This window comes from Glossina fuscipes, unplaced genomic scaffold (assembly GCF_014805625.2).
Source record: "Glossina fuscipes isolate IAEA_lab_2018 unplaced genomic scaffold, Yale_Gfus_2 59, whole genome shotgun sequence".
Taxonomy (NCBI): Eukaryota; Metazoa; Arthropoda; class Insecta; order Diptera; family Glossinidae; genus Glossina; species Glossina fuscipes.
The window spans coordinates 5161525-5176948 of NW_023998431.1; the positions used below are offsets into that span (position 1 = coordinate 5161525).

The 15424-nt window shown below is 33.2% G+C and overlaps 3 protein-coding genes across 3 annotated transcripts; 2 read left to right on the forward strand and 1 right to left on the reverse strand.

Annotated features, from left to right (window-relative positions):
* The first annotated feature begins 124 nt into the window (after positions 1-124).
* LOC119637387 (run domain Beclin-1-interacting and cysteine-rich domain-containing protein) lies at positions 125-5021 on the forward strand. Its single transcript, XM_038033387.1, has 6 exons — positions 125-435; positions 909-2532; positions 2606-2972; positions 3029-3196; positions 3261-3612; positions 3681-5021. The coding sequence occupies exons 1-6, from the start codon at positions 250-252 to the stop codon at positions 3876-3878; spliced, it is 2895 nt and encodes a 964-aa protein (XP_037889315.1). The 5' UTR covers positions 125-249; the 3' UTR covers positions 3879-5021.
* A 5023-nt stretch (positions 5022-10044) lies between these two features.
* LOC119637299 (tRNA-dihydrouridine(20) synthase [NAD(P)+]-like) lies at positions 10045-12071 on the forward strand. The gene is made up of 6 exons (XM_038033237.1): positions 10045-10478; positions 10544-10844; positions 10908-11200; positions 11282-11447; positions 11509-11735; positions 11794-12071. Exons 1-6 carry the CDS (start codon positions 10268-10270, stop codon positions 12045-12047), a joined length of 1452 nt encoding a protein of 483 aa, XP_037889165.1. The 5' UTR covers positions 10045-10267; the 3' UTR covers positions 12048-12071.
* Positions 12072-12218: 147 nt separating this feature from the next.
* On the reverse strand, positions 12219-15264 carry LOC119637298 (mRNA-capping enzyme). Its single transcript, XM_038033236.1, has 6 exons — positions 13913-15264; positions 13343-13478; positions 13134-13272; positions 12800-13073; positions 12532-12725; positions 12219-12460 (listed from the first exon to the last, which is right to left on the reverse strand). Exons 1-6 carry the CDS (start codon positions 14983-14985, stop codon positions 12231-12233), a joined length of 2046 nt encoding a protein of 681 aa, XP_037889164.1. The 5' UTR covers positions 14986-15264; the 3' UTR covers positions 12219-12230.
* Positions 15265-15424: the final 160 nt, after the last annotated feature.

Genomic DNA, 15424 nt, shown 5'->3' on the forward strand with positions numbered 1-15424 from the left:
TTGAGCACAGTTGACAAACAATTGAAATAATTTATCTGTGAAACACCCGTTGTTCAAGCTTCCTCGTTGAGTTGTCAATTGCCTATTTCGTTAATGTTATTTTCATATATATGTTTGTTAGTTGTAAGCTACAAACTAATCTATTTCTTAAGAAAACTTTTTAAAAATCTTCTCAAGTGTGTCAAAAAGCAAACTGTTTTTCATCAGAAGGTACTTAGATGAAAGATTTGCAACAAAGAAGAAATTCCAATGTCAGCAAAAGTAAAAGAAAAACTATCGCACATGCGAAAAGACGATGCAAAATATCGTGAATTAATTGGAAATTTTAAGAAATCGCTAGAATTATGGTTTATAAATGGTTTTGACAGCGATAACTTTAATGGGATCAAACTGTCATGCCTGGAAATATTAACGCATGGCCTATTGGCATTAAAGGTACAGAAATTCTAATTAAAAGTTATTGTTTATGATTTGTTGCAATACTTTCTTAATGCCTTAGCAATTTACATAAATGTGTATGTGTTTCTGTATAGTGTAAAGAATTTCAGCAATGTAGTCAGACAACTGTTAGTATTCTACGATAATTGAGTAATGGGAAAATTGTGAGAAAAAAAAAATTAAATTTGATACTGATATTCGAATGTTGTGAATTTATTTCTGAATTTCTTTGTTTACATAACGAAACATAAACTTTTTTTATATATTAATAGATTATACTTTTTTAGTGTAAATTGAAGCTAGCAAACATAAATGAATTCCTATTGTTGTCTCTCCTTTTCTAAGCCAAAGTTCCCCTGCATCAATCGCATCAATAACTTTAAAATTGTCTTTTATTGTAGCAGATGAGTTGTTATCATATTTTATTGTGTATTATTTTTAAGTTAACAAAACGTTATCTTTGTTTTAAGCTTCGCGGTCGAACTGACAAAGAATTCTACAGCTCCGTATCATTTAGTAGTGATAATTCAGAATTTGGCAATTTACATAAACTAATCAATGATTTTGAGTGGCTGCGAAATGCTTTCAATAAACAACAAAACTTGAATTTCACAAACAAAGATAAAAGTTCAATCAAGGCTTCTAAGTCCTTATCACATGATACGGAATGTAGAGAGGATCGCTGTGTATTGTTTTTGAAAACTTGGTTAACAATAAATATAGAAGATCGTTGTCTTAGTGACTGTCTGCAGATTTTGTTAGCTGATAAGGGCCTATTGGAGTCCTGTTATGATAAAGAAGCTTTTCTACGCCAGGAATTATATGCAGCAGCTTTCGTTATGGGACTCACAGCTTGGGAATCTCAGCAGCAAACATTTTTGCATCAAATTCAAAAAATACTTAATTCACGCGACCTTCACAAAAGATTCAGTTCTCAACCAAATTTTTGCAATTTGCCTGCCAAAGAAGACATTTCTCATAAAAATATGAAGACAATCACAGCTAAAGCTGTCACCACAGTACGTAAAACGAAAAGTTTACCTACCTTTAAGCTTCTTGATCTAAAATGTAATGAAACAAAAAGACCTCGTTGTAAAACGTATGCCAAATGCAACAGTCAGTTACTTTCTGAAAGTATACCTAGAGTTCCCCAATTTAAGCATAAGAATAATCAAACTATTTCGGCATCTACACCCGCCGCCTGCTCTCGATTCTTTTATGATGACATGCCATCTACCTCGACTAGTAGCCGTAAAAGTTTCGGTTCCAATTTAACTTTGAATTCCACAGAATCTACTGCAACAATTTCCGTATCTACCTCAGGGTCTTCCAATAACTCTACCAGCACCAAACGTCGTATTCATTTAATTAACACGGACAACATTAAAATTTGGACGGATCAAAATTGGGAATTACGCCAACAACAACGGCAATTGCTGCAACAACAACAGGCCAGTCAGACAAAAACCTCCCCGCTTCGTGCTATACCTGCAACAGCAAATTCGTTCAATACGCAAATTATAGTACCCAAACAAGCCAAAAGTATTAGCCCTATCAATAGTTTGTTATCGTCATTATTTGGCTCGTCTCATAGTTGGTTTTCTGAACAAAGCTTAGCGGAACAGCAAAGTCAGTGCAGTGAAAGTTCCCTGGAATTATCAAATCAATCATCAGATGCGTCACCGTTACCAGCGCCACCGCCTGTATCCCCTCTACAACGACCATGCCCCAATTTAACTGTCGGTTCAAGTGTCTTAGACAACTTTCTACCTACTTGTGGTAAAAAGTTACGCCCTCGGCATTCAGAGATACTTTTCGAATACGGTATTAGTACTTTGGATTATAACATAACTACGTCAGCGACTACTCTGCCTAATAATCAAGACAAGGAAGGATATAAAAGCCCATCGCTGGTAACATCAAAAAATTGTCAAAGTTTAACCAGATTCTTACAAATGTCTCACTTATCTCATAACAATACCCAATTGGAAAAAGAAAATGCTCATTTCCGTATATCCGAAGCAATTATAACGGCCATTGAGCATATGAAATGCAATCGTTTGGAATCGGATAAGCAAAGTAGAATAACTGAAGGCAAGTTTTAGTGAGCAGATTCAACTGGTTTTACATTTTGTTCTTTTGTTTTTTTTTTTCTAATCATATTTAGCTACGCCTATAGCTACGGACTATTTGGCTGCACAAGCACAAGCGTCTAGCAGTAGCATAACTTTGGATTTCCTAGAAGAGGAACACAAACCCTATGTTGAATTGGACGACGTGTGTATGGAAACGCTGTCAGCCGAAGTAGTTGGCCTATCCTTAATATCAAAATTCAATGAAAAACATTTACCTAAAGTGTCCGAATTAAAATGGTTGGTCTCTGAAGACGACACACCACAAAAATTGTTACCCATGCCCGATGTATCAAGTTCAGCCAACCCCGATGATCATATTTTACCTTCGGTAACACGAGGTACCAGATATTGGGCTCCGCCGAGGCAGCAAATTATTTTTACCGATCATCCGCCACCTAAGTAAGTCCAATAATTAATTAGTGGAATAAAATATTAAATTTAATTTAAAAATCAAGCCGTAAAGTGTTATTGCAAAAACAAAACTATCGTTGTGCTGGTTGCGGCATGCGTGTCTCGCAACAATATGTGCGTAGTTTTCGTTATTGTACCTACCTGGGTAAATACCATTGCACCGGCTGTCATCGCAATCAAATATCGGCTACACCGGCCAAAATATTGCAAATGTAAGTGGAATTATATTTTTATTCAAAATTAAATAAGCAATTAAACAGAATATTTATTTTTTAGGTGGGATTTTAAATGTTATCCAGTTAGCGTGTTTGCTTACCGTTTACTTGAACAGATGTATACATATCCTCTGTTTTATGTGCCTGATTTGAATCCCGAGTTATATGCGAAAAGTAAATCTTTACTTATAGTCCGCAATAAAAGATTACAGTTGAAATTCGTTAAGGATTTTATACGTACATGTCGCTTCGCTTTACGCGAGCAATCGTTTTTCAACGCTATACCTGATTATATTACCAGTGATATTGACAATTGGTCTATGTCCGATTTTATTGATGTCCATAGCAAATGTCTACAAAAATTCATTGACCAACTGATTGAGAAATGTGCAATTCATATACATAATTGTGTGGTGAGTGTACAATAAAAATGCCTTAATTAATGGTGTTACAAAATTTGATAATTACCTTATTTGTTAAGCTGTGCACCGCAAGAGGCTTTATTTGTGAACATTGTCATGACGATACGATTATCTACCCATGGAATTCACGGGTTGCTCGTTGTGATCGTTGTGGTTCTTGTTTCCATCAAAACTGTTGGAAATCTATGTCTCAAATATGTTGTCGCTGTCAAAGAATCGACAAACGTCATAGCGACAACAATATTGACCAATTGTAGCTGATAAATATAACATTATAAAGTTTTTTCTATACGTTATTTAATTTTATTTAAAAAAAAAAAAACCGTTTGTGAAGTATTAAAATAAGTATTAACCTTTGCTTGTACTGGAAATATTGTTATAGCGAGTAAATTATAATAATTTACGGTTGTTGCTGCTTTTTTTAACAAATTCGTTATAAATTATTACATCGGACTGTGGCCCGCAATAGCACTTTTCTTGGCCGATCGATTTTTTGGCATTCTCTAGACATCATTCTAGATTTATTATTTGATTTCTCTGAGGTAGCTGACAGCACATACTCCAGACCAACAGAAAACAATTTGGTCGTTGTAACATAAAATTTACCGGTACGAAGTTATTTGATGCATTTGCAACCAGAAGTGCGTTCGTTGTTTTATAGTGCTTACTTCAACCGTTTGATCCGGCAAAAAAACACGTGTGAAAAAAAGTAAATCTCAGAAAGAGTGATGATGGTAGCTCATCATCACAATTTTGTAATACAAAATATAAAAAAAACTTAGTTATAAAAAATCAAATCATTATTCCTAGAAGTCTTTTAAAATTTTTGGAATTATTTCCTAAATTCACCTAAGCTTTAAAAATATGACTTAAAATTGTTAACGATAAGATCAAAAACCGAAATCAATTTGAAGTCTGTAGTTTTTAGATATGTTCATTTTTTTTCTGTATACAAAATCCAGTTATTTTTGATAATGAATTGAGCTTAAATTGAGGCAAAGGTTTATAAAAATATTGCAATTTTACAATTAAAATTTTGTTTAAATTCTCGATTAATGTATCGATAATGTACTAAAAATTTAAATTTTGCTCTAACAACTTTGTTAGTATAACTTTTAATACTTTTGGTCAAGAAAAGTGGTATTTCGGACCATAATGCGTCGGCATCAAAAGACACCCTCATTGGTTACAAATGACCTTAAATCGTTACATTGTAATGAAAGGCGTCGAGTTGATAATTATCGTATAGAACCCATGCACTGACGCAATGCACAAAGCATGTATTGCATTAGAGATTATAATTTGGTAGCGTTAGTAGCCGTGATGTTGAAATTTTTTTTTTTTTTATTGTACAACATGTTGAATTTTCGATTTTATTTACTTTTCGCTTCAGGTGTAGAAATCGTTATGATATTATTGCTTTTTGCGTATAAAGCAAATTTATAATATTATTGAGTTGAGGTACAGGCACAGAAGGTAAATAAAAATTCAAATAATTCCCTGGCCAACGGTCCTCTCCGTCCAGTTTTAAGAAGAGAATAAAATTTTTTGTCCTGACAGAAGATTACTTTAATAATAACCGTTGTTAGTACTGATATTGTGAAATTTTGTTTCTATCTAAACGAATTTGCTGAAAAACGGAAGTCTCTTGTCGCGAATAGTTTGTGCAAAAAGTAAAAAGAGTGCTTCGGAACAAAAATAAAAGTAAACGTAAAAATATACAAATATTATGCAATATTAAAATTCTCGTAACTTTAGTTAAACTAAAAAAAGATATACAGTGAACTGCGAGTACAGAAATACAATTTAAATCTTTTTCTCTCTAGTGCAATATAAAATAAAGCAAAATAATGTATGAAGCTCAAAGTGAAACTATGAAATATGAATTCTGGTTGCAGGAAGGTAATAATTTAAGGTAATGCAACTATCACGTGTTATATACGACAGAAGGTATTTACCTACAAATGGTGATTGATTGGATATTATATAGGACACGGCGCGCAACTGCCGCTGAATAATAGAAAAGTATGAATGAAACAAACCCTCTGCTAAAAATGATTTTTCTTTAAATTAACTTATAAACAAATGCAAACGTCTACAGCAAATACGACAATCTTCGGCTTATACTACAAACTTTGCGTCTAATTCTCAATAAGTCTCACTTTTGCTCAACTTTCGTGCATTGCATTTCGTCTTAAATTAATAAAATGCATTTTATATCTTTTTTTTTTTGTATGTGTTAGGCTTATCAGTTTGGTAAATCTGCGCGCGCGTTGTAGTCGCGTTTTAATTCTATGCAAGAAATATTTCATTTTCTTAGTGTTTCGCTCTATTCAATTCTAAAGTATAAAATTCTTTAAACGAATAAAGTGTGTAATTTAATTTATTTGAAATATATTAATCTTTTACATGAAATTCAATTTAGTTTTGTGCAATCAACAATTAGAAGCCTTGGTAAAAGTCTCTCTTTTCTTTGTTAATTTGTGTTTACAGTTCGTTTTGCTTTCGTTCTGTATTTACAGTATCAACGAGAGTGAAAAGTTTAGTTTTTTTAGTCTCTTGTTCTTCTTTTTCTTCATAATCTCCTGTCGTGTTTCACTAGACATGGATTGTTTATGTAAGAACGGGCCCACAATCTGAACGATTCATCTCCTGCTAGCTGGTGTTAATGGCCGTGCTGCAGGTGCTGTCCTGGTTCCCCCAAAGGACTACGATGGTCATGTTCCAACTGTAGCAAGCCGGACAATGGTTTCTATAAACTTTTTACGAAGACGAGAAATAGTTTCTCAGATTTAAGCAAAACTCTTCGCTGCTTGTTTGATAAGTTTTGAAAAAATTAAAACTACGTTCGATGAGTGTCGTTATATTGAGCACTCATCTTCTTCACAAGCTGATAAAGTTAAAACTCGTAGCATGGCGTGTGGTACGTCACCCCCGAGTTCTCCCAAGTCTGATTCGTTGATTCAAATTAGCGCTTCCACTATGTCTACAATGAACGTTGGGGTTTATGCTATTGATGAGTCGGGCAATAATAAAAAAGTTACAAATAAGCCGGGAAGTTCTCCTGGTTTTAGCTATGCTGATGTCGCAATGGCGTCAATCACTCTACTAATAAAGGAAATAATAAATGCACCTCTCCCCCTAGCTGTTTGAGTATAAACGATGGTCATCATTATACGCACAAGCTGCTTGTGCAGAGATTGTCACCCCTTCTACATTTTCCTCATTTTTCCTATTGCAGTAGCCCTTTCCCGCTCAAAAAATTAAATGCTTCTTTAGATTCATTAATTCTCAGCAACTTTGCTTAATACGAGCGATTTACCTATGTCGTACTTAAACTAACTTACATTCTTAAATTTTCATTTGTTTTTATTTCGAAAACTAAATGGTGTTGTTAACGTTGTCGGTTACTAAGCTTATGCATCTTTGCAATGGTTTAGGGGTTCACTTGCAACCTTGATCTGTTCTTGTTGTGGTGTGCGTCTGTGCTAGCTGTGTACATGCTTATTGTTTTTTCTTATTTATTTACACATGAATTATTATTTTAAGTTACTTTGTTTCTATTATTCTTTTTTCAAATCTTCTATTTTCTTCTCTACATTGTACACTAGTTTTTAAAATAATTAGTATAAGATTTACTATTAGGATTTACTTGAACTCGACTATTAATTCGGCTTAGTTGAATTTCATATATAAATAGGTAAATAAATAATTAAAAATCAAAATAAGTTTATATAAAGCGCTAAACGCAATGACTGCATTGGCATTGTGTATTGCTGCAGGAACGCATACGCTGAACTATAAGCTATGAGCATTATGCCTTGTACGAACTGTCAAATTAATATTTATTGTGTACATTTTAATGTAGAACATATAGCTTGCGTAGCGTTGTGCGTGTACGCAAATCTTTTGCAAACTTTTAAAATTACTACCTTTGGTCGCTTATGATAGACAAAACAGTAATGTGTTTGTGAAACCAAACCAAATTTATGTGATTCTATGTCATTTACGTATTTAAAGAGAAAAAAAGATAAAGTTAATGTGTTATAGCGTTATCGATTTAACGTATTCTCACTTATTAATCACTTATGCTAAGTTTACACTTTCTTATATTTCCACATAATGTAAACCTAGTTGAGATAATCTACTTTAGTTATTACCTATATTAAATGTAATACCCTAATTAAGACAACTTACGTTTGTGAAACTTTAGTAATAATCAAGTTTAAAACTTCTAGTTTCCTTAAGCTAACATAACAATTTATTATATAAGTTGAATCAGAGTCAGAGTCAAACAGAGATATATTATAAGAGTCAATTTATCGGAATCTTTATTGTGCTTTCACTATAGTATATCTATTGCTATCTATTTTCTTAACATTTTTTTTACGGTATTTTACAGTATTATAAATATAAATATAAATTTCGTTTCAAAAAAATTTTTTCAAAAGAAACTTTTCTCTTCATTGATTTGGTCTTCATTGCACGTCATATAAACAAACGCTTCCCATATGATTTGAATTTAGTAACGCAAGTAAGGTATTCGTTTAACCGAAGTTGCGATATGCGTTTGGCGTTGTGCGTGGCGCAAGGCCACACATGGTGTTACAACTTATTCCATTAGAGTTGCAGTGGTAGCATTAGAGGTCGTGATTTTATTGTTGCAATTTCTGGGTACATTTTTTATTGTACAGCAATTCAGCTTGCATTATACCATTGCAGCAAAATTATATGGTTTGAATGCAAAATTACGTTGGCAAACACATAGAGAAAACAATAAGATACTGATATTTACTGTTTAATATATTAGCAGATTCAAAATCAAGCTATTTATTTTTTATTTTTATAATAAACATTTTTTCAATTAAAAAAATTCTCCAAATTTTTATTAATTCATTCTGCCAGTCACATGATTAGTTTTCGCAGCTGTTTTAGCAATTTTTGATTACTGGGAGGAATCTTTAATTTATTTCCTAATTAAATTTTTATTTAAAACGACTCATAATAGTGCAAATTTAATGTTGGCTCTGAATTCCACGCAACTTCGTATGAAACAAAAACATGCATTTTCGCTAACAGTTTAAAAATAAAATGAAGAGCAATGTAAGCAAAAAAAAAAAAATAATGCATTAATTGATCATGTAAAAGCCAAAAAAATTCACTATATGTATCAACAAAACTTGATATTACGTATGATATTATAAAATAACCGAAAACTTGAGTATAAAACTTAGCTTGTATATATATATATCTAAATAGTTTAAAATTTCTCTCCTCTTTCAAACTTTCTTACTTCCATATAGGTCAATTTGATCAACGATACTCTCACAAATTTATCGTCTTCAGCTTTCCGTTTGCAAAAACGAGATTTTTTTTCCAAGGATATTTTAAACTTTCAAACAATTCTATCAACGGATCAGCAAAACAATTTACTTCTACCCAAAGTATTTATACATATAACGCTCACACAAGAGTCAGACTTACAGTTTTGAATTTTCATATATTGTTTTCAGAAGAGTAGATACTGCCTGAAACCTTTTATCCCTTTTGCAGAAGCCTCTGCTAAAGTGGTATTTCACCATCATCCGGATCCTCTTTCACTGTTCACCTAGACGTTGAATTCAACTATTTGCTCGCTAAATTATTTTAATAACTTTTCCAAGTTTATGTAGCTTCTTTTTATTTATTTAAGCACAACGTTTGCACTGCTACATTGGTCGTATTCAGGGATAGTAACTGCTATTTATCTTCATCTTGCTATAACAATAGCTTATTACCTTTTTGGATAGATTGTAAATTAAATATGTGATGATAATCATAATAATTTTGCATATCCAAGTTTTTCTTATGCCAATTTATTGCGATAGCCTTGGAGACAATCTTCTCTTTTCATAAATTTTTTTTTTTAATTTAAAAATATCATTTAATATATTATTTAATTTTTTTTTCTTTTCGTTATCGCAACGAAAAAATGCAAATGACCGTTCGAAAGTCATTTGATGCTTGAAATATTATCCATTTAATCTTATCTTCCTTTCATATATACATCATTGGGCTTCTTGTCTTTGTAAATATTTGGAAACATTTTAATTTTGCTTCAGTGCAAGCTATGTAAGTAAGCTATATGTTAGACTTAAACACACGCAATCAATGTTTATTATACGACAATTGGCGCAAGATGCGCGATGCAAACATAGCTATTGTGCTGTACACTATGTTATATAATCTAGTATAGTGTGACTATTTCCATTCAAACAGCTGTTGTTGAAAAACCACTATTTTTCTGGCTGTACATTGGTGTTGTGAAAATAATACCGCTTGTGGCGGCTGCTTTTCATTCGATTGCAATATTGTGTTTGGCTTTCTCCGCTTGCAATATGCGCATTTACACTTTTCCTCTCTCCTTTTTTTTTATGCATAAAGTCATTACTTAACAAAGCAAGATATTGTTATCAGAGTAAATTTTTAGCTAAGCGAACTTATCATTAAGTGTATTGGTTATATGGTTTCGTTTATCAATTAACTCACATGGAGCACTTATTCAAAACTATGTTCAGAATCGCTGGCGAAAAAAGTCACGCACAACGAGAAAAACATTAAATTCATTTCCATTGTGAGACTGAATTTAGGAACATAAATATAGCATATGTTTCTGGTTTCTTTATTAAAAACTATAGGAAAAATGGTTGTTGATAAATCTCCAAAATTAAATTACTGTAACAAAGTTATATTAGCTCCAATGGTACGAGTTGGCACTTTACCTACCCGTCTATTAGCTTTGGAAATGGGTGCTGACATTGTCTACTCCGAAGAGTTGATAGATCTCAAATTAGTTAAATGCAAACGCATAATAAATGGTAAGAGGTGTACTTATATAATATAATAAGAAGGGATATTTTAGTTTATTGCTCTTATAATTTAGAATTATTAAGTACAGTGGATTATATAGATCCCTCAGATGGTACGATTGCATTCCGGACTTGCGATTTAGAAAAGCCATTTGTCGTTTTACAAATGGGAACAAGTGATGCCACTAGAGCTTTAGCTGTGGGTCAATTGGTGCAGAACGATATATCCGGTTTGGATATTAATATGGGCTGCCCAAAGGAATTTTCTATTAAAGGGGGTATGGGTGCTGCTTTAATGGCACAACCGGACAAGGCCGTACATATATTAAAAACATTGGTAGACAATTTAAGAATACCGGTCACGTGCAAAATCAGGTTCGGGTGATCATAATACTAATTATAACTTAAGTTTAATTTTTGAAATACTTTGTCTTAAAGAATCCTTCCCAATTTGCAAGATACCGTTGAGTTAGTTAAGAAATTAGCTTCCACAGGTATATCGGCTTTAGCCATACATGCACGTACTCGTGATGAAAGACCCCAACACAATCCTCATCCCGATTTTATTAGAGAAATTGTTAAACATGTAAGCATACCTATCATAGCCAATGGGGGTTCACGCGATATACAAAAATATGCGGATATACTGAAATTTCGATTGGATTGTAATGCGTCTAGCGTAATGGTAGCACGAGCAGCGCAGCTAAATGTTTCAATATTTCGCAAAGAAGGTTAGCTATATAACAAATAGTAAACGTAATTGCCCTCATTGTCTGATAAATTATTTGTTGTTTTCACATTTTAATATATAGGTTTGTTACCGATAGATGAAGTGATTTTCAGATATCTAAAACTTAGCGTTGATTATGATAATCCTCCTCACAATACCAAATATGGAATACAAAGTATATTAAGAGATTTGCAGATGACACCGAGAGGCAAAAAATTTTTACAATGTCAAACAATGCAGCAAATGTGGTGAGTGGCTTTGCTTTGATTGTTGTATAATAAAAATTTGAAATCGAAAAGATGTTTGTAGTGAAATTTGGGATTTAGGGGATTATTGTCGCAATAAGGAGTTGGAAATATTTAGAAGAGGCAAGGTTGGACGTCGCAAGGTAATGCCCGATCAGATCATCAACCGTGATCTCGACGACGGGGAAATTGCAACCAAAAAACCTAAAACCGAGAATAAGATTGAAATATCTGTCATTGAGGATATTATTGAAGAAAATATTTCCTTTTTACGTTGTAATTATAGTTCGGGTAAGGTTATTATTGTATATAATAATGTTAATATAAAGTAATGTTGAGTGTTTTAAAGATGTTAGACTCTTTCCGAAGTCAGTTCTTTACACATATGCCAACATACAAAACAAATTACCTGCTTGTTATGAAACAGAAGGTCAAAATAAATTGTTTCGTTCCATGTGCAAATTCGATGGAAAGCTGTATCGCAGCACATTTTGGCAGAAGAATAAACGTCAAGCTGAACAAGCCGCTGCCTTGGTTTGCCTTAAGCATATTGGTTTAGTGGCGGAAGAGGAGTTAATTAAGAATGGCAGCATTTTGAGATGATGTTAATGATTTAAATAACATTTAAAATTCGTTTTAACATAACTTCTATTATTTATAAGGAATTCTTAAAAGTTCTACAAATAAACGCCTGTTGTTAGAGTTTGAAATATTAAAAATGTAAGCTTATTCATCTCAAAATGTTTGTGTTTGTTTTAAAAATTAATATAACTAAATATCATCCATTTAATGATGTGTTGTTTTAAATTGCTGATTAGGTTGCAATTTCTGTGAAGGAGATGCCAACTGCTGCTTTCGTTGATTGTAATGTTGTTGATGCTGCTGATTGGGTGGCAAACGTTGAGAAGCACTTCTTGGCGGAGGCATTTTATCGTGATCTTCACGAAAACCATAGTTGGCTATATATTCTAAAAGACATTCCTTTGTAATAGGAGCGCGGATACTGTCGAAAACCGCTGAAAGTTTTAATACAAACATAAAAACTTTTTTATCTTGTATTCCTTAAAAAAAATAGTCGGAAACGTACACTTAGCTGTATTATAGCTGTTAGGTAAAGTCTTGTCTGTCCTCTCGCGCATAAACACCCACTTTCCTTCTGGACTAAGAGAGCATTCTATGATTTTGTTATTTAAGCTCTTGGGAACTTTCGTACTTTCCAGTATACCAACAGCCTCATCGTGACCACCTACGTATAATAGCGCATGCTTCTCTGGAAGCATTCTTAAAGAGAAAAAATATATGTATTTACATATCAATTATTTTTTTTTTTTGACCTTATAGTATCCTTTTCATACCCAGGAAGACATTTTTCAACAATTTTCAAACGAAAGTCGATCGAATTCATTTCAAGCGGCTTCCATTTAAAAACGTCTTCACACATTCCGGGTGTATAGGGTTCTTTCGATGGTTGGAATATCAAACCATCCGGTTCGTGTGACAAGCACTTGGCAAACTTTTCACCTAACAAGGAGGCCGAAGTTCTTATATCCCAGAAATCCTTTTTACGAATACCAAAAGGTTCATCGTTACGATCGATAATTTTCTCCACCATAGCTCGATGACGAGGCTCTAAAAAATTTTGCAATATTAATTATTTAATTTAAAATTTGTTCGTTTTAAGGACCTTACCAATAATTTCTTTTTGTATGCAATTTAATCGCTCTTCATAAAATGGTTCTTTGCCTATATCTTTTTCCCCTAATCTAACAACGTCGTAAATCAAATAACGGGGAAAGGTTTTATCTTTATACTTATCTAAAACCATCTCCTATATGATTAAAGTTCAAAAATTTTTCTTACATAAAATTTATTATAATTTAAACCAATGATCAACATACGCCATCGACTAATGTATCCTCCAAATGCTCATTAAGATCTTCGGATTTCACAAACGTTAAGTTATCCACTTGGAAGCAAGAATTATTTCGATCGATAAAATAGATTTCGTCACGCTTATTAATTAACATCATATACCTGCAAAAAAAAAAAAAAAAGGGAAAGTTGGTGAGTAAATCCTAAAGTAGTACGCTTCAGAGGTCTTATGAAATATTAATTTTTACGCACTGCGAAATATCTGGTTTAATTATTGTTCGTCGGAATTCTTAAGATTTAATACTTGTATTCTCAATGCACGTGAGTACATCAATTCTTAGATGAGATCAATTTCTTAGATGAAGTTTCAAACTATATTCTATTTTACAGACATTATAGTAGTCGACTGGTAAATTTGTACGCCTACTAAAATGTTGAATGCACATACTTGAAGTATGATATAGATAATTGTGACGACAATTTTAAACTGGTTTTCATCAGTCAACTATGTTGTCCGCATATAGCAGTATACTTATCTTACACTATGTAATCACGTTGCATCTCAAATGTTTTTATATCGAATCCATTTAATTTACCTGGTTCCATCTGCTTTCCAGGAGACTCGATACGGTTTCTCACGCAGCATATTAATATTTTCACGATTCATCGACACTGGCTGGGCACCGGGAAATCCGTTTTTTTCCCAGCGGCACATGTCTTGCACTTTCTGCTGTATTATGCTGAGTCGAGGCTGATCGTGTACCCATACTACGCCTGGAACTCCATCCATAAATGTGGCGTTCTCCACAAACATTTCTCGTCTTCGTTTTTTACGTGGCTTACCATTCGTGGACATGGCATTATTTGACTGGGAATAGGAGCCACCGGGTTGATTATCGTCATTTGATCTTTCATCGATTTCATCATCTTTCAAATTATCCGAATCGAAACCGAATTCATTGTTCTCGGTTGTTGACGATCCCGTAACATGTTGGAACTTGGAAGAATGAGGTGAATCTTCATGTGTCCTTTTGAAACCATTCTGTTGATTATTTGAATCGTCATATTCGAGACACCAATCCGGCAAGTTTGGCGCTTGCATTGTATCTTCCTCATCTCCATAGCGTTTAAAGAGCTCGTTAATGTAGTCTTGTTTGTAAATTCCGGGCGCTCTGGCCCCAGCGAACATTGTTAAAGCCGCTTCCACAGAATAATCTAGTCTCTCGACCATATACGATACAATTAGAAATCCAGTTCTGTTGAAACCGTGAGTGCAGTGGACGCCCACAATGTCAAGTGGCCTCTCGTTTACGAAATTATCTACAATCTCTATAAAAGAACGTGTTTGTTGAAGTGATGGAGTCTCCCCATGACCGCGGCACTGTAATTTGACATAATTGGCTCCGCGGGTCATGACCACAGATTTATCATAAAATCTTTTAGTGTTTGTTAGATCTATCCATAAACCTAACTTCAGTTTTATAGTTTTACAATAGTCAAAGAGCATTTCAGGTTGAAAAATGCACTCCAATGGCATTTGGTCTAGGAAAGCAGCATTCAGTGGGGTTTTGAAAGCAAGAAATTTTTCAGCAATTATGCCATCGCTTTTCCTAGGGCAATACAGCCATCGATTGGGTATAGATCCATGTCCACGATTGTGATGAGACATTTTTAGGTTTCTTCTATTTCAACAAAATATTGTACAACGTAGTCAAATTTTTTCTCGACTAAGGATGATGCATATATATGTGTATACACAATTTTTTATCAATTTTACATTTCTAACCACTTAACAAACGTATGCATTCACAACGCTACAATCAATACATTTTTGTTTCTTTTTCAGAAAACAATTTCATAAAATTTGTTAAAAATTTAATAAAATATTTTCGATCCGTTCACAGTTTATCAGCTTGCAATAAAAGTTCTTTTTTCATGTTTTTAGGGTTACCAATTGCACGAAAAACTTAAATTGAAATTATGAAAAAGTACTCGCTATTTAACGTTCACGTGTTGACCAGAGTTTTTAAGATAGTAGTGACATACGGTGCATAAGTAAAATATTCCAAGTTATGATAAAAAGCTATATTACGTAAGTGTATATATAT

Coding starts and splice junctions, on each gene's coding strand:
- LOC119637387 (XM_038033387.1), top strand. CDS start 250: ATGTCAGCAAAAGTAAAAGAAAAACTATCGCACATGCGAAAAGACGAT. Junction 2,533..2,605: donor GCAAAGTAGAATAACTGAAG/GCAAGTTTTAGT, acceptor AATCATATTTAG/CTACGCCTATAGCTACGGAC. Junction 3,197..3,260: donor CCGGCCAAAATATTGCAAAT/GTAAGTGGAATT, acceptor TTTATTTTTTAG/GTGGGATTTTAAATGTTATC.
- LOC119637299 (XM_038033237.1), top strand. CDS start 10,268: ATGTTTCTGGTTTCTTTATTAAAAACTATAGGAAAAATGGTTGTTGAT. Junction 11,201..11,281: donor TTCAATATTTCGCAAAGAAG/GTTAGCTATATA, acceptor TTTAATATATAG/GTTTGTTACCGATAGATGAA. Junction 11,448..11,508: donor CAAACAATGCAGCAAATGTG/GTGAGTGGCTTT, acceptor AGATGTTTGTAG/TGAAATTTGGGATTTAGGGG.
- LOC119637298 (XM_038033236.1), bottom strand. CDS start 14,985: ATGTCTCATCACAATCGTGGACATGGATCTATACCCAATCGATGGCTG. Junction 12,726..12,799: donor GTTGAAAAATGTCTTCCTGG/GTATGAAAAGGA, acceptor TTTCTCTTTAAG/AATGCTTCCAGAGAAGCATG. Junction 12,461..12,531: donor CAGCTATAATACAGCTAAGT/GTACGTTTCCGA, acceptor TAAAACTTTCAG/CGGTTTTCGACAGTATCCGC.